General features: G+C 37.5%; 3 protein-coding genes across 7 annotated transcripts in view; all 3 read left to right on the forward strand.

Annotated features, from left to right (window-relative positions):
• Positions 1–441: 441 nt before the first annotated feature.
• On the forward strand, positions 442–3,596 carry rimoc1 (rab7a interacting mon1-ccz1 complex subunit 1). Its single transcript, XM_055039259.1, has 6 exons — positions 442–579; positions 1,178–1,287; positions 2,320–2,466; positions 2,741–2,872; positions 3,139–3,250; positions 3,335–3,596. The coding sequence occupies exons 1-6, from the start codon at positions 486–488 to the stop codon at positions 3,568–3,570; spliced, it is 831 nt and encodes a 276-aa protein (XP_054895234.1). The 5' UTR covers positions 442–485; the 3' UTR covers positions 3,571–3,596.
• An 869-nt stretch (positions 3,597–4,465) lies between these two features.
• Positions 4,466–8,657, forward strand: fbxo4 (F-box protein 4). Of its 2 annotated transcripts, none has more exons than XM_055039260.1 (7): positions 4,466–4,695; positions 5,373–5,647; positions 5,737–5,957; positions 6,880–6,955; positions 7,077–7,249; positions 7,342–7,535; positions 7,621–8,657. In XM_055039260.1, the coding sequence occupies exons 1-7, from the start codon at positions 4,540–4,542 to the stop codon at positions 7,702–7,704; spliced, it is 1,179 nt and encodes a 392-aa protein (XP_054895235.1). In that variant the 5' UTR covers positions 4,466–4,539; the 3' UTR covers positions 7,705–8,657. The 2 variants fall into 2 exon arrangements, with proteins under 2 accessions (XP_054895235.1, XP_054895236.1); XM_055039261.1 differs by having other exon boundaries at positions 5,764–5,957.
• A 6,339-nt stretch (positions 8,658–14,996) lies between these two features.
• ghra (growth hormone receptor a) overlaps positions 14,997–17,715 on the forward strand; it is a 29,760-nt gene continuing 27,041 nt past the window's right edge. For all 4 annotated transcript variants that reach the window (XR_008606555.1, XM_055039262.1, XM_055039264.1 and 1 more), the window contains exon 1: positions 14,997–15,339. The gene's annotated coding sequence lies outside the window, so the exon portion shown is untranslated. The remainder of the gene's footprint in view (positions 15,340–17,715) is intronic.

The raw sequence follows: 17,715 nt of genomic DNA on the forward strand, positions 1-17,715 counted from the left end.
TATGAACAGAATTGATGACCAAGAATAACCTTGTCAGAAAGACAGAAACTGAATTTGGAGTTCATAAGTTATATTCATAAAAATTTCAAGAAAACAAGGCTTGACGTATTTCACTCCTTGAGCAACAAATCAACATGAAATGAGTGACTATTTTTTTATACAATATTCTGTTCTTCCGAGATATACGTACCTTTAAGTTATTTATGGATGGAGCACTGCTATAATCTGGTGATTTATAGCTTATAAGAATTTCGACTCTATCTTCTTTTGTCCTGGTTCTCACAGTGAGAAGAACAAGGTAGCCAGGCACCTTTAAATTCCTCTAAATTCACATTTAATTTGCCTCTCTCAATATGGCGCACCCGCTAACTTGAGATGCCTGTTGACGTTTGGTTCTCACTGGCCAACTCAGCCAAAGTAGCGTCTACTCGTTCTACGTCTACCTCAGTAACCACCTGCTCACGTGACGTATACTTTGCGTAGTCATGGCAGACGACTACAGGCGACACGATTTTGAGTTGGAGAGGAGAATATTTGAGATAGACAACAAATGTTCATGTCTCCGGGCTGAAAAGCAAGGTATTGGTTACCCACAGCGCGCTTTATTTTTTTGTTTTGTGACTCTCTTGAATATTTTCTTTTCAGAAGAGAAACATTTTTTTTCTCCCTGGGTTGTTTAGCTGAGAAGCTAGCTAACGAACGTTAGCTGGCAGCCATAGCAACAACTGATGTCTAAAACTTTGCGGTTTGACAACTCGTTTACTTTAACTTTTAACCGACCGGTAGCTCAGCAGCTTCATAATGACGTTTATTGTCCAAGTTGTGGTTTGTTTTGTTCTTGTTTACACACACAAATATATATATATAGTGAATGACGAACAGTAAAGCATTAGCTTAAATACAGTTGAGGAATGTTATTTAAGAAACTGACGCAAAACCAGATCTAAAAATAAACAGTTGGAATTATTATTTTGCCGTAGAATTGCGCTCCATTGCGATATAACTGCAAACCACAGAGCAACGTACGATCATTAGTCTGACCACAACGTGACCCCCCGAAAGCTAACTGCGCTTTCAATGCTAAGAACACCTTTTAGGAGTTGTTTCTAATTTTCATGCACTTTTAATGTTACGCCTGTGGTGTGGATATTAACGTATCTTTTTTCTGTTTTAATAGATGATGACTATTTGCAGAATGCATCTGCAATACTAGAGAAGTTGAAAAGCTTTTACAGACACGGAGGAGAAAGCTTGAACTTTTCCAAGCTGCTTCAGGATTACACACAGGTTTTTCTTCACTCAACAATCCATCATTCTGCCACTAAAGAGTTTCTTGTAAAAACAAAATATGTATCAGATTGCTTGATATCTCCAAATGGGAATCCTGACAGTATTTATGACATTCAGCCAGCATGTTCTTTGCTGTTTGTTTTATGAGATCCATTTCGCAAGGTGACACACTTATTAACTTTGTTGCATCCCTCGAGTGGAAGTGGGTTTTTCTTATATTTGTCACCCACAAAAATGAATATTAGGTTTGTTGGATGCTCTAAATTGCTATTAGGTGTGATAGAATGGTTATTTGTCCAGAGTGTATCCTCCTCTCACTCATTTACTGCTGGAAATCTGCATCAGCTTCCCCATAACCCAGCATGCATAATTGTTCTGGTTTCTATTAGTATAAGTAAATATGTCTGGAGTTTTCCTTAAATGAATGAATGCATAATCCATTATTAACATTTGGGTAAATTGCATTAGTTCAAAGAGACTGATCTGTGTGTTGTAGAAGGAGTTCAGACTTTAAGCCTGATTTCTGAGTTAAAACTTTGTTTGCCTACATTTAGCCACTGCAGATACTTTTCAATATGTCCCTCTGTGTGTTGTATTAAACTAAGCAGCCTAAATGCATGAAGTTGATTGTATTCACGTTCAGACATAAAAAGGTTTAGCTGCAGACACTCTTGTTTATGCCTACCTGGTGTAAAAGGGGATTTAAAGTGAATAGCCATGATTAGTTTTGTTTTGTTTACCATGATTAGAAGCTTTTACCAGGAAGCAAATTCCCTTGGATTACAGTCTGAACAAACTCTCCTAATTTAGCTCAAAATTCACATTTAGATGAGACAAAATAAGAAGTCAAAAAGGGGCTTAGTTAAAGCAAATGACAAGTCCCAAAATTAAAAGCACTCTCAAGTAAAGACTTCAGTAATTGTGCCATCTGTATGCTACTGTAGGACATATTAAATTTTTGTAGTAGTATTTGAACTTTAATTTCTTTGTTTTATGTATTATTTGTGTTTGGGTTTTTTTCCTGTCTAGGTGATTCTCGACATCACTTTTTATGAAGAGAATCAATTGGTAGATCAGGAATTTCCCGAAGACTCCTCACCATTTAAGATCCAGCAACTGCTGCAAGACCTGACTGAGCCAGAGGTGTTGGTGGCACGGCTGGCACCAGGACAGGAGGTGTGCAGTATGAACAGTTTTATTTCAGAGTCTGTTATTCAAATATTCTCTTAGAGATTTCAGTTTGAAAAATAGGCACACTAAAGAAAAAGATGAACCTCTCCCCTCCTCCTTAAGAGCCAGCATATCCAGCAGGGTTTTCTGTTGTCTCTCAGTTATCAGTTAACTGATAAAAAATCTTTCCACACATGGGTGTGTGTCAGGTGTGTGATTTGTTTACATAGTGGTCTGTCATCACGAAACTGTATTGTTGCTTTGTTTTGGTGTTTAACAGGTGCAGTGCGTGTTGGGCACAGAGCTGTTGGAATGTCTCTACTGGAGACGTGGAGCTCTGCTGTACATGTACTGCCACACCCTTCATCAGCGAAAGCAATGGATCAAGAAGAACAAGGATACATTCATTAAGGTACCACACTGTAAATATACTTTGCTTTGGAGAAGTATTCAAACTGTGAGCTGACCTAACACCCCCTCCCCTACAATAAAATACAACATGTTGATATTTCTTGCTGTAATATGATTAGATGACAAAAGTTCAAGCAGTATGAATTCAAGGAACTACAGTTGAAACATTTGCGAAATGTCATGTCTCATAAATTTTGACCTTGTTGGCTGGGAAAAGTGTCTAAAGTTTCTAACATTTTTTTTACATACATGCACGTTGTGTTCCAGTGTATTCAAGAAGGTGTTCGGTATTTGATGCGGATGCTGCAAGTTAGAAACACGGTGAAGCTCAGTGATGGGGTGGTGCTTCATGACAGTGGATCAAGCATTTTATCTGAGGGTAAATATGTTCATCTCTGAACAGTAAAACACTGTTCTGCCTTCTTTTTTGTTATGCCTGTTGTCTGCTTCTGTGTTTTGACAGGTATTTTTTCAGACACCCACCTGCTGACAATGATGTATATTGGGGAAATGTGTTTCTGGGCCGTCAAGTATGAGGACTGCAGCGCTGACCCTACAGACCACAAAGAAGATGGCCTCCAGTTTCGGGACATCGGTACACAGATTCTGAACAAATATGTGAATGCCTGCGAGGGACCTCTGCAGGGCCAGGGCTGGAATACAGAAAATGCCAAGGAAATCCTTAGTATTTTACAGTGAAATAAATTGCTCTTGTGTAAAAGTTACCATCAGGCGCAGATCTGAGTTCAGTATTCAAATGTGTCAAACCCAAATAAATATGGAACTCCATAAAAGAGGTGCGGTGTTGTAGAAGGTAAAAAAGCAGGACACCCAGTATGTGTATGTGATGAAAAGGTGTCTTTGGGTCATCCTAGTCCAAAAGAACTCGTGCAGAGCATGTGAGAGTTTAGTACGTTGGAGGAAAACAAAGATGAAAAGACAGGAAGCTTAATTGTTGTTTTTATTTTTCTGCTGATTGCGCAGATCTGATCTTGAATAGTGCTTGGAGCAGTTGTTTGCTCTAAAGATGTTATAATAACTTTATTATTAATATTCAGAGGGTGTTATTTAAATAAAATGGCCGTCTCTACTTTTTACAATTGTTTCAGATTTGAAAATAATCCAGCTGGATGTGTGACATTGCACATAACATCTTATTTATTGTTTTGTTGCCATTTTTAATGTGTTTCAGATGTAACAGAGTTGTGGGTAACGTGTGTATAAAATATACACACTGTAAGTAAAGCAAGATGTTTCAGAAATTTTGACCAATTTTAAGTATGTTAAAGTGTGTAGATGCCATTTTTCTAATGTGTTGCCTGTTTTCCCATGTACCATAAAACTCATTTCCTTCCACTCCACCTGGATAACGTTGGCAGTGTAACCATTAATACAGAGCTTGTTATTTGAAGAAAAAAAAAAAGTTTTTTTTATGTCCTTGCTGACAATAAAGATATGATTTGTTTTCAGAAAATGGTTTTCTAATATGTTGTACTTATTTGGTTATGAATCCGTTTCAGTCCATGCAAAACTACACCACCCACAATGCTCTAGGACTGCCACTAAGGAGGAAGTAAAAGAAGGAAACGTCACATTTGTTGTCGTTTGGCCGTTTCACTGGGATGGAAGTTCTTACTAGTTTGTCAGTGAGTTTTAACGTGTGAAGCCATGGCTGAGAGAGACGGGCACCTGAAGTCCGTGGTGATTCGCAGCTTCAGGCGGTTCAGTGAGCGATATTTTCCAGAGAAACCTGCCAGAAGCTCGACGTTAGATGAGGAGCAAGAAGAAGAGGCGTCGCACTGGGGATATTTGGATAGCTTTCCTGTAAGGCAATTTGTTCGAAACAATTGTAGTCATAGTGTGCTCAACTTCTATGGTGTAGAGTTGAAAATGAGAAAAAAAATTCATTTAAATATTTTTCCCTCACCTGTTGGGGCTTATTTTTTAAAGACTTTATTTTTATTTATTTTTTTTAGAAATGCTTGTCTTTCTAATAGCATTTACATTCTAAAAAAAATGTACAGTTTTTTTTTTACTAATTAATATTTCATTTAAATCCTTGTGGTCTGTTAATCAGAAGGTTTTTGAGATTTAAAAAAAATCAGACATTTACACTTGACATTGATCTTATGATCTTCAGTCTAATCATGGCGTATTGCCCTCACTAAAAAACAGTCTGACTAGTTTCACCATTTGCATTGAAACATTTTGACACTAAAGCTTAAAAAATTAACATCTTGCTGATTCTATTCCATCAAAACAAGGCGATTGCTGTTTTTGCAACTTAAATGCTGATTAACTGTTGGAAAAGCTCACTCTGTTTTGGGGGGCTATCATCCTGCAGGAGAAGCTTGTTTCAAGCACTTGATCATGATCTTGTTCTTTTGACGCTGAACAGTCTGGTCACTTTAAAATACATTTCCCTATCTCCTTTTTTAACAGCAGACCAGTATTCAGAATTTAGCTAATGTATAAATTAAACTTATCCCTCTTTTCAAAAGGCCGACGTGCAATTCCTCATCATGACCTTTCTCTCTCCTGTGGATATCTGCAACCTGGGAGCCACTTGTCGATACTGGAGGGCCATGGTGAGAGATCCGTTACTGTGGAAATACTTCCTGTTGCGGGACATGCCGCATTGGTCATCCATCGATCATCTGACAATGCCAGATCTGGAGTTGCTGGATGCACCGCTAGTCAGTGAACTTGAAAGTTTGGATGACAGAAAAGAAGATGAAGAGAAAAATAGGGAACTGAAATGTGACTACATGTCAGAGTAGGTATAGTCTCAATGTGTTTTTTAGAAAACAATTTGTAAAAGTTTCCTCCATATGTTTCTTTATAATTATTGTTTTGTTTTACCAGATACCTGAAAGGTTGTCCATCCTGCAGACAGCAGTGGTTGCCCTCCCGACCAGCACATCAACTTCTGACCTTACTCCTTCAGTACCTGGTGCCCTCATCTGAACCTCGCTATGCAATGTTTGGGCCTGGTATGGAACAGCTAGACGTCTCATTGGTCACAAGACTGATGCATGCCCCTGATCTGTTACCTGTGGCAGGTACTCCACACAGGCAGATAAACGGTAAGGCAGTGCTAAGTTTTCCGTTTTGTTATTGCTATTTTTGTTAATAGTTCTGTTTCTGCAAAAATAATCAAAACACAATTGTCATATTATTATTGCATCCTGAATCCAAGACATATGCAATGCCATCTAAAAACCTTTACAAAAAAAAAAAAAACGTAGACAGTATGCCACTTAATTTTTTGTTCTATTTTACCACATTACAACCCCAACTTTAATGTATTTTCCTGGGTTTCCCAGCAGTAGAGAGACTGCTTCTTTACTAGTTCATTCTACAAATCTCAGTCAGATTGAATGAAGAGCACCTATGAACATCAATTGCAACAGTTCAACCCTCCATGGCATGTAGAGACTTTTGACACGTTAAGAATGTTTTTTTTTCAGCAAGGGCTTTATTTCTTCCAATTCCTCCTTGAATATCAGATTCATACAAGATGTAATAGCTGGCCTGTCAGCAGGACCTGTGACCTGTGATTTCTGAACCTCCTCCAGAGTTACTCTATGGCCTCTGAGTTTCTTCTTAGATTAATCCTCTCCCTGCTCGGTTTATGGGGCTGATGAACAGCAATGTATAGGCTTGCAGAAGGGCTACACTATTCCCCATTAGTTTACTATTGTTCTCCAATTAACATCTGAGGCCTCGATAGAGTAGTTGGGATTTGACCGTGATACATTTTTTAAGACTTTGATTCCCTTTTCTTTATAAATATAAAATCGCAATAATATTTATTATGTAGAGTTTCAGGTTGAAATATGAAACAGTATGAAAGAATTGCATACATTGAATGCATAATCTGTCCATCTTTCTTGTAGTTTTATGGCCTACCACATGATGGCAGTATTTACATTCTTTACTAGTTATTGTCAGACAGGTTACTAAAATAGTAAACCAAACTAAATCCAGACACCGTTTTTATTCTAGGTATTGGCTCTGGGATCAGCTACTTGTTCAATAATCAACACAAATTTAACATCCTAACACTATATTCCACAAACAGGTAAGATCTTTATTCAAGATGTCACAGAGTTGCAGTTATTCACAAGTCTTTTTTGTTTAAATCTCTGTGAGCACACAGAGATTTACACTACAGCTGTGGTAACTTTGTTTTCTGTCTGCAGAGCTGAGAGAGAAAAAGCCCGACTGCAGCAGCAGAGCATCAGCAATAAGCTCTTTACCTTTGAAGGAACTGATGATGCAGGTTGTCCAGTGTATACGCCTGCTCCCCAGGTGCAGAAGGTGTGCCTGGAGGTGGATGGCTTCATTTATGTTGCCAATGCAGAACCTGGAAAAGGTGAGGAAAAATGTTCATTTTATTTTGTATTTTTTGCAGCCATTGGTAATCTTTGACTTTTAAATAACTGCATGAAAACGTTTATTTCTCAGGTGATGGGGTCACTGAGGCAGCCCAGATTAGAGCTGTGCTGAATTTTGTTGGGGATTCCACAGCTAAGCCACTACTGGTGCTCTCCTGCGTCTCACGAGAACCAGAGGAAGCAAGTGAAGAAGCCAAATGTCGGACACCCTGCGTTTATGTGGCAAAGAGTCTTGGCCTTCCTCAGTTGTCTAATCGCTGGATGGTAACTATATCATATATAATTAATCCCAAACTTTCTACTTCATCATGTAGATAATTTTCAAAAAGTGTTTCTTTTTCCCTTTCAGGTACAGGATACAGTGGCAGAATCATTAACAGGGGTTTTGGATGGGATTGCCTGGCTGCTGAAATCTTCTGGTGTCAAAATGTAGGGATATATATTGGTGTGTCCCAATACCGTCAAGGAGAATTTGACTGCAGACCACCCTGCCTCCTAATTTTGATGTCAGTGTCCACTACTTTATTATTTTCACTTTGTAAACGTAGCTGTCTGATCTGCCAAAGTCTTACTTGAGGAGCACTGCCAGTGGAGTTTAATTAAAAGGTTGAGCAGCAAAGAGGAAAATTGGGACTCATGTGGAGGAGCTAGCAAGGATATCTTTTTTTAAATGGTGCAAGTGAAGGAATTCCAGTCGGGCAGTAAAGCATAGAAACCGAACAAACTGATTTATTTAACACTAACTGCAAGAAAACAAAATGCTGAAGCTGCATTGAGATTCTTTGCAAATCAGGGAAGGTAGACCTGTTGTAAAAGCATAACGTTTCACCTTGAGAAAAATTTGGTGATACTTTTTTTACTTGTTTGGATATTTTAGATTTCCAAGCAGGTGTATACACCTGCTCCTCAGGTGCAGAAGATAAATGTTGTATCTTTTCTTGATACATTTAATTTCATAATTATGAATGTTTACTAGAAACTGTCCTGTGAAAGTGTCTTCAGAAAAATGTTAGGAAAAAATTAAGTCTTCAAATAAAATGTTTATACATAGGTAAATTAAAACAAGAAATCTATTTAAAAACCAAATGAAACATTTGGACATTTGATGAGCATTGGATACTTGAAATATTTTGTAAGATGCTTTTGTTGAATACACATGTTTTTATTTCTTAAGAGCAGGAACAAATGATCCTTTTTATTCAGTTCATACTCTTGTCAATTTATTTAATATGCAGTGACTTTTAAAAATAAATTTTGCCCCATTCACATCCCTAGACCTTCTGTTTGATTATTTTACGTGTTACACCGCTCCCCACTCCAGATTATGTCAGTCAACATCTGTAAAATGTTTTGTCTATCTTTGCCAATAAAGTGTCGTGAATTATATTTTAATATTTTAATGCGCTGCTCTTCTTTAAATTCTAAATTTAGCACATTTGCGTCACTCCGATTGCCACCGTCTGCCCCTTAATGTGTTTAAAGTTGTGTATTTGAATGGAAAATGGCAACCTAACCTGGTTCACCTCCATTTTCTACATCCATAATGGCGCAGCTGAGATGCTTTAATGGCAACAATAGGATCACTTCACCAGCATGTTAGGTATGACAAGATAATATGCTTCGCTGACTCTCTTTTATTCTGGTTCCCTTAGTAACATTAAATTGTCAGCAAATGTTCTTTCCTCTAACCAACCCTTCCATCAAAAGGTTCCTCTGTCTCAGAAGTCATTTTTATACACATATAGGTTTAGAACAAGATGATGATTGCTTCCATTTGAGTCCATTAGGCAAACTTTTAGCGGTATGGAAGCGGAGATTGTTTTTTTGTTGTATTGTTTAGTTTTTTCATGCAATCTTTAATTTTCAGTAAATAATGGTGAATTCAGCCTGCTAACCGTGGACATCTGTATGCAATTAGTGTGCTTCTAGGAGAGACAGGCATACACTTTCTACTTTCTGTTCAGTGTAAACAGGATGTCTTGTCTTTGGTCCTCTCTCTGCAGTTCCTTACCTTCTGTCTGGTTTTGTCTGCCTGTATATGTGTTTGTGTATGAAAGAGAGTTCATAGTTTATATGGGCTGGGCAATCAGCTTGGTTGACATTTAGATAGTCATTTATAATGGTCAACCCGTTTTCAGCCCAAGTCGGGACTAACACTAATAGTTGCTGTTTGGATAAATATATGATTTTGTAATGTTTGTTCAGTCATCTGAACAAATAAAACAATTCTTAGGTTAACCAGAGTTTGATTTTGAACTACTTTTATGAAACTAAATAAATACTAAATAGAGTTAAGGTGGGTTAACTCTGTTTAGTATTGCAGCTTCTTATCTAGATACTTTCAAAGTCTTTCTACTAAAGTCTGTGAATCATGAGCACTTCTCAACCAGTGAGATGTAATGGTGCCTGGGTTTGTTGGGGGAGGAGCTCAGTCCATGTTTTGGACTGTTGAATGAGTACCAGACCTTCAGCTGCATCTTGTCTTCTTAAGTCACTGGGGCCCTCTAAAATTAGAGGAAGCGAAGAAGATACCCTGACTGACTGATTCAAAACAGGCCACAGATCAGTGAGATGAGACTTTATAGAAATATGTTAGGGAGGAAGGAATGCAAGAATGTAAAGTCTTGGTCACACAACTTAAAAATTCAGTAGGTTTTATCAATGAGAACCATGTGCCTTGGTTGGAATTTATTCTGAATGATTAAACAGTAAGTGTAATAAAGAGGTGTATTTACCTTCCCTTAGTAAGGATACTAAGTGGCGTAAATACAAAGTCACCAAGTCTCCATAGGAACCTTCAGATGCTATGTGCTTTGGTAAAATTTGAAAGAAAACACTCAAGAGCAAGATGGATCAATATTTGGAAAAGGACCTTCTGTTGTGTTGTGGGACTGTTTCTCCTCCAGACCCTTTGGGAACTTCATTACAGAGCACAGCCAATATGAACCTCTTGAAATACTCTGAGATTTTAAATAAAAATGTGATGCTCTATAACGGAGAACTGAAAGGGAGTCATAAACAAGATCATGAACTAAAACATATGGCCAAATCAACAGAATACCAGAGACAAACTAACTTTTTTCATGCTCATCTCAGTCCCTATTCTGTGTACTCTGACATGAGGTAAGTAATTAAAAACTGTTAGGGAGGGAAAAAACTTATCCAAGTGAAAATTACCAGGTTTATTACTATCAGCTAAGACCTAAAGATTCTTTAATGTCTATTTTATACCTGAGCTCAGAAAAAAAAAAACTAAAAATGGGAACAGGTGCAGAAAACAACATCTGCCGCGCCATAACCTTCAAAGTCTTATGTTAGACAAGTATGGCCTAAGATTTCACAATATTGTTGCTATGAAATTTTATAAGCATTAAAATAAAACATGACATGACAGGATTTTTAGATTAATAAAGTTACAAGATATTTGATTGAAAATTTTGATAGGAGAATTTTCCCACCACAGTACTAAAATAAGAAGTTTTAATTGTTTACAAATAAATTAGAAACTCAAGCAAATAAAAATCTGGCATACTGCAAGTGAAAATTTTAGAATTATAAATCCAATATTTCTGCTGGATTAGTTTTAATATGATGACAATATCATATTAGTGATGGTAATAAAGCTCCAATGTTGCTTTTATTGTGCAAACATATCACAGAAGCACAAAACATGTGCTATGAGTGAACATACAAGTCCAGAATTAAGAAAGAAGTGATTGTTATTAATCTGATGAACTTGGCTGTAAGCAGATCACAGTCTTCTTCAACTTCTGTTTTTCACACCTCCGCCTCCTCTGTTCTTCACTTTTTCTCTGCTAAGCTCTTCTTTTCATTAGACTTAAGTCCCTGATTTGTATTCCAACATAAGAGTCAAGATTAAAGTAGGCTTGGAGAAAAAAACAGCATCATTTGCATGATGCTTTCACCGATTAAGCTAAGCGTCCCTCTTAATTGTGTTGTTTTGCACATGGTGGGGCTCTCATGGTGTTACTCTGTAGATCCCATTCATACCAAGAAATCTTACCAATTTGCTTCAATTTCCTTCCCGCTTCACCTCGTCTAGTTTACAACCCTACCTTTGGCATACATATGGCAGGTTAGATAATGATATAATACTGGATTATGGTCTATCAGCAGCTAAAGAACAGCATGAAGAACACTTTGCTCCCTCCTGATTTTCTCAGTTGTTTCTTTCTCTGTGTGCCATAGAGACTGCCACCTCTCTTTTCTAATCAAATAGGCAGTGAGGGCTTGACACAGATGTAAATTGCCACACTTCAACGTGAAACTGCCCTAAATGCATTACAGGTGATTTGATGGGGTTGAGAGAGAGGACACTCTTTTGTTATGGGGGAAGAAGAAACAGACAGTCTAGCACAAATTACATTGCTGCAAAAAAAGCATGCTTTGGCAGAAAACCAATAATGAAAATATGGTTGTGACTTGAAAAGCCTGAAGCATCTTGCTTATGCAGCTTGGACTCTTAAACCAAATCACATTCAAAACATGATCCAAAAATTTTATTTGGCTATCAATCCTCGTAAGGAGGTAACAAGAACCAAACAAATACAGCTTAGCAAAACATATTAAAAAATCACTCCATATGTAATCTGCACATACATATGGCATATATTCAGACTAGGATTAGGTTTTATAACAAATTATGCTATCTTGAGGAAACTATGAGGACCCCCCAAAGCTTTCAGAGAAAGCCTTGGGGGTTGTCAAGATTTTATTTTGGTTAATGTGGAACAGGTCTTTGTGTTCTTTTTGGTCACCTTAATCAAGACGAGTGAGACCTGCAGTGCTTTAGACGTTCTGGGGTTTTTTATGACCTGCTGGATGAGTCCTGGATGAGCTCTTAGATTAATTTCTGTAGGACAACATGTTCTGTGAATTCCCAACTGTTCCATGCTTTTTTTCACAGCTCTCACAGTAATTCACGTAAATAGCTTTGAAACCTGTTTTAGCCTGATAGATATCAATGATTTTGTTCCTCATCTGTTGTTTAATTTCTTTAGATTGGTGGACGATATTGCTTTTCGAGATCTTTAAGCCTACATCATATTGTCAAACAACATGACATATTTTGATTATGTAAATTACATTTTTACTCTGAGCAACATTGTTTTTGGAAAGTTAATGAACTTAAATAGATAAAACAATCAATAAAAGTGTTGATGAAAATATGTTATTTGTATGGGCTGTCTTTGTCTGATATTAAAAATTGTTTGATAACCTGACACTGAAACATACAATCGAGAAGTGATCTGTAGTGAGGTAAATCATATTTCATAGCACTGAACATTATTTCACCATGTAGATTCCTTTTGAGTGGGACTGTAGTAACAACACAAAGTACCAGTCATCCAACAGAAAGTACAGCTCGAGTGAAACATAATTCCACCACTCTAGAGAATTCAGTGGCATTGGTCTGTGGGTCAGGTGCATTGTTCTCTTGTCACATTCAATACAGCATAAGTCCACATGATTCAGTAACGGATAAAGTGGTTCACTGCATTCCCCCATTCTTCTCAAACTGGAGCTATCTGTCACATAACTCCATAATGAAAAAGGGATTCTTGGCCATTCAATGAGTGCAGATTAATAACAAGTGTTCCCTTGTTTCAATATGAATGTCAAACACCTTTTGCAAAACAAATGAGAATAATAAGGAAGAGAACTTGACATAAACATTTCGTCATAGAATTAGCGAATTAAAAGAAAAAAAAAACACAAAAATAACTTTGGGCTTGTTTCTTTACTGTAGGTTTTAATTGGAGATTTGGAGTGTTTGTGTTGCTTTGTGCACATAAAAAGAGTGTTTTATGTGCACTACAGGTGGAGGATTCGGAAATGCCAAACCATAACTTGTGGACTTTGCAAATGAGAAGGGGGGTGAGGGGTACAAAAGAAAAAAAGATGATTCTCAGTGCAGACAGGGCAATTGCATTTCCTCACCATCACATCACAAATTATGTGTTGACAAATAATGTCAAGACAGAGTCTGTACATTGGAAAGTGGGGTGGAGGCGATGAAGAGATCAAAACATACTCCCAGTCCACCTCCCTGCCTCTCTGTCTGTATTTGAATTTGTCTTGCATTATTTTTGGTATGTTTCAGATATGGTCTGGTACCGTGCAACCTCAGGCAACTGTCTGACTTCAGATGACGTCAGATTTATAGGTGACACATATCATTAATGAAGCAAACTTAATTTGCTTTAGCTTCATTAAGGCCATTGATTTTTTTTTATACTGATAGATGTTTGCCCTCAAAAGACTGACTGAAGATCCATGCAAAACAAAATATGCTGTTTCTTGACAAATACAACTAACAATTGTGTGTCAACAGCAAGCAACAGCTGGAAGCATTTCTTTTCTCGTATATGCTCACGTGTTTGGGCGGGACCTCCATAGTGACCGGTGGCTTTTGGTCAGGGGGTGGACAGCTGCTGAAAGCTGAAATTGTGGGTGAGCCTCTAGAGACAACACATCTCTAATTGACCCTACATGTGAGCCCAGGGAGCAAGTTTGTCCTGCATCTTCTCAGCCTCTGTGCAAACTAATTCCATTTACAAGCCACCGTGTTTCGGAAGGAACGTTTTTATATTTTTCTTAGAAAAATATAAAAACGTTTGGTAACATTGGGTTTGTCAAATGTAACTTTTGGTCATGCAGGGAATGCTAATACTAATATGTTGAGTTTTCTCAGAAATGAATATTTAGCCCATCAACTTGATAAAATTAGGAAGAGTTGTACAACCAATTCTTGAGGAAATGTCTTTGCTGAAGCAGTATTTCAGTTTGTATCCGTATTTCTATAGTTTAGTGACAGTGCTAACTGCTAAAGGCAAAACTGCTGGCAAGATGAGATTCTTAGCACTACATACAGTGGCAGGTTTCAGCACATCGCCAGAAGAGATGCAACCTTACCAATAGTTCACCCAACAGGGCTAATGGTAAAATCAAAATTGTTAATGAGAAAAAAATTTTATCCAGTCATTGCAAAGGTAAGGCCCATCTTTGCTGCAGTTCTTGGGGAATTAATTTGAAAAAGTTTCAACAATGTTTCATTTTAGTGCATTCATTTGTTTGTTTTTTGTTTTTTTTTATCTTGTGAGGACAAACCAAACACGCAAAACGATCTTTAAAAATTGTATTTATGAAAATGTAGCTAAATGACTGCATCTTAAAATGTACTTGAAATGTAACTGATTTATTCCAGAGTGCTTAGATGCTACAAAAGCCCAGCTTTAGAAACCTACACGTATAAAGTGCAGCACTTTCATTGGTTAAGCCAAAAAAACGTTGCTTTATCAGTCTAGTGTATCTTTGCTATAACTAATATATTTGGTGCCAAATACAAAACCCCTTTAAAATACAGTCTACCTACTGGGCAAGGTTAAAAAGAACATTTCCTTTTTTTTTCTTTGTACAATCAGGTTTTAGGAGTTTAAGAAGAATCTAAACAGAATCTTTAACATTCGCCCACTCTAATAATAGGGTTATTATTATTATTATTATTATTATTATTATTATTATTATTATTATTATTATTATTATTATTATTATTATTATTTAATAATAATAATGAAACAGCATTGTCCAATCTTTGGCTCTTGCACCGAGCCTGCAGCTCAGGGAGCATCTTATTTTGGAGGTTTGGCCCAGCAGTCTGTCCCCTCGGTGGTCCTCCTCTCTCTGCAGACTTTTATAGTCGGCGGATGTGGGCGCCTCACCGCCGTAAGACACCCACATACTTTCTCTCTGCGCGTCCATTTGAACGGGACTAGATGATGAGCGCCAAATAACACGAGACCCGTCCACGGGAAAAGGAAAAAAAAAAAAAAGAAAGAAAGAAAAGTTTGCACCGATTCAGTTCTTCGGTGATGTGAAAACCTCGAGTGGAGGAGATCTGTACAGGACACGGGCCGAAGGGGAAAAACTGCAGGATTCGTGCAGGATTCGTGCCTGCTGGAGCTCGCGCTGACCATCAAATGACCAACTTCTGAAAAGTCGATCTGGGCTGTTCTTGCAGTTTCTCAGCTCGCCAACTTCGCAACAAGTAAGTTTGGTCCTGCTTTGAAAAAGCGCACAGCGAGTCGAGGTCGTGCTTTGAAATGCTGATGCACGTCTCGGGAGCATTAATTGCCACACGTTCTCCTTTGCTTGTTGCAAAATCTTTTCAAGCACTTCCATAAACACGAATGCGGACAGCCTCCTGCAGTTTGCAGAGAGTAATATGCACTATTAGTAAAAGCATATGCGTAGGACACTGAAATAGATTAGCCTACTAAATAAGACTCGAGTCTTGCCAGAAGTGACCAGCCAGGTGTTGGTTTGATGGATGCAGACTGTTGCCTTCTCAAGTGTGTCTGCAGTGCCTTGCTCAGTTATTCATAACCTTTCATAGAGTTTCACGTTTTGTCACGTCTGAATCGCAAACTTCTACGTATTTTTGTGTGATAAATCAACTCAAAATGAGACAATGTAAAGAAATTAACAAGGTTTTCTCGATTGAGATGCATCTATATATATATATATATATGTATAAATATTAAAATCAGTTGAGTCAAAAATTAATTGTAGAACCACCTTCCAACATGTATCACTGAAATATTTGTCCCTCCTTTTTTTCTTTTGCAAAATAGTTGAAACTCTTGCTGCATATCCTCAACTGTAAGTCTGGACTTTAATTGAGCCAGTAAAAGTAGACAAATTTCCTTCATATTTGAGTGCATTTTTGAAAACCGCAGTTGGATAATATTGTGAAATGATTGCAATACTGTTCATGACATTTGTGATTATGACCTTGATTGTGATCACATTGTATTCTTGTCTCTTTATTTAAAAAAAAAAAGTAAAATCTTGACCAACCTCTGAGTTATAGCATCTCAACCACTAAAAAAAATGCTTAGCAGACATATGACCAAATATATCACTGATAATAACATTTGACAATTGAAATGCATCATCTTATAAAATGACATAAGAAATTCTTGTGGTTGTGAAACTGCATACAACCAGAATGTCGGAATGTTTAATATAATAAATGTGCTTATGTGGTTATTCACATCGAATACCACATTTATCTAAATAGCACTGTGAAAAAAGAGTCAAAAATTTACAGTAAAATACTGGCCTCCTCTGTGGTTACCATAACTTTATTGTATAAATCCAGCAAAGTTTGATTTATATTGTATGTTAAAATACTGGCAACCCAGAGCTGCCGTATTTTACCAGAAATTAGAGATTGAAATATTTTTAAAAAGACCATTTGTATTATGTGTCTAATGTCTGGTTTTATCAAGACAAATTCCATATTATCTTGCAGGTCGAATTGCATGCATTCACTTGTTGGAACTATTTGTGCAGCAGAAAATAAGGCTTGTAGTGACACAGCAGCACTCACCAGGTCACCAATGCCTCATCTGTTTAGGCAGATGAGGCGATGAATTTTATGAGACATTTGCTCCATCCGTCTCTGTGTCTGCAAAAGTGCATTTGTAACTTTCTACATCTGACAGCTCAACAACTCTCTGAAACCATTACATTTTACATACGTCCATTTGCGCCTCGCCGTCATAGAATGGTTGCCAGGATGTGGCGAGAAACAGCTTTTCTAAAGCAAATTAAAGAGGCTGCATACCTGCGTTTTCTTATGGAAACAGGAGATTTCTTTGTTCTCTTGGGTTTAATTCTGCAGGTTTAACTAATGATTGTTCTTGATTTGTACAAAACCCTGAAACTTATTAAAACATTGATTTTTGTTTTTACTTCTCAGCTGTTATAATTTGCGCAGCACATATTTCCTCGTCACTGGACTCATTTGTTTTCATGTGTTTAATGCACATGTCTTCCTTTTGTCCAGCATATGCATACGCCCCCGACCTCTCTTTTCCTCTCTTGCTTTTCATACACACAGACGTGAGTGGTGTTTTGCAGATGTGTGACCCAATCCGCTTCCAGCCGAGGCTCATCTCATGCCAGTGTGCTGACTCTAAGTTTTCCACACTCTCTTATGAAATAGGAGTAGGAGACATTAGAACCATCCAGTAGCCAGGCTTGAATGGCTGTGGAGCACACACATGTAGACGTGTTCAAGTTGAAAGTGCACGCTTACGGCCATATGTTCTCACCGTGACCACCTATATATCCAAATATAAGCGCACAGGCAGGGGATGGTAAATATACGTCAAACAGTCCATAGGCTGTAGGAGCAGCTGCAGCCTGTAGGTCTTTTGTTTGACTCAAACAAAGTCTGATGTTTATTTTAAAAAAGCAGCTGGCAGGAAAAAAAAGAGTACATGTCTTTTTTTTATTATTATTATTCTTATAGATAGAAATCTGAGGTGTTGAGTGCTTTTGCTTTCAACCCACTTAGTCTGATTCCCCCCTAAAATGAATTGTGCAACATTTAGAAATCACCAGAGTGTGATTT

This window comes from Poeciliopsis prolifica, unplaced genomic scaffold, assembly GCF_027474105.1.
Source record: "Poeciliopsis prolifica strain line A6 unplaced genomic scaffold, Auburn_PproV2 SCAFFOLD014, whole genome shotgun sequence".
NCBI classification, from domain to species: Eukaryota; Metazoa; Chordata; class Actinopteri; order Cyprinodontiformes; family Poeciliidae; genus Poeciliopsis; species Poeciliopsis prolifica.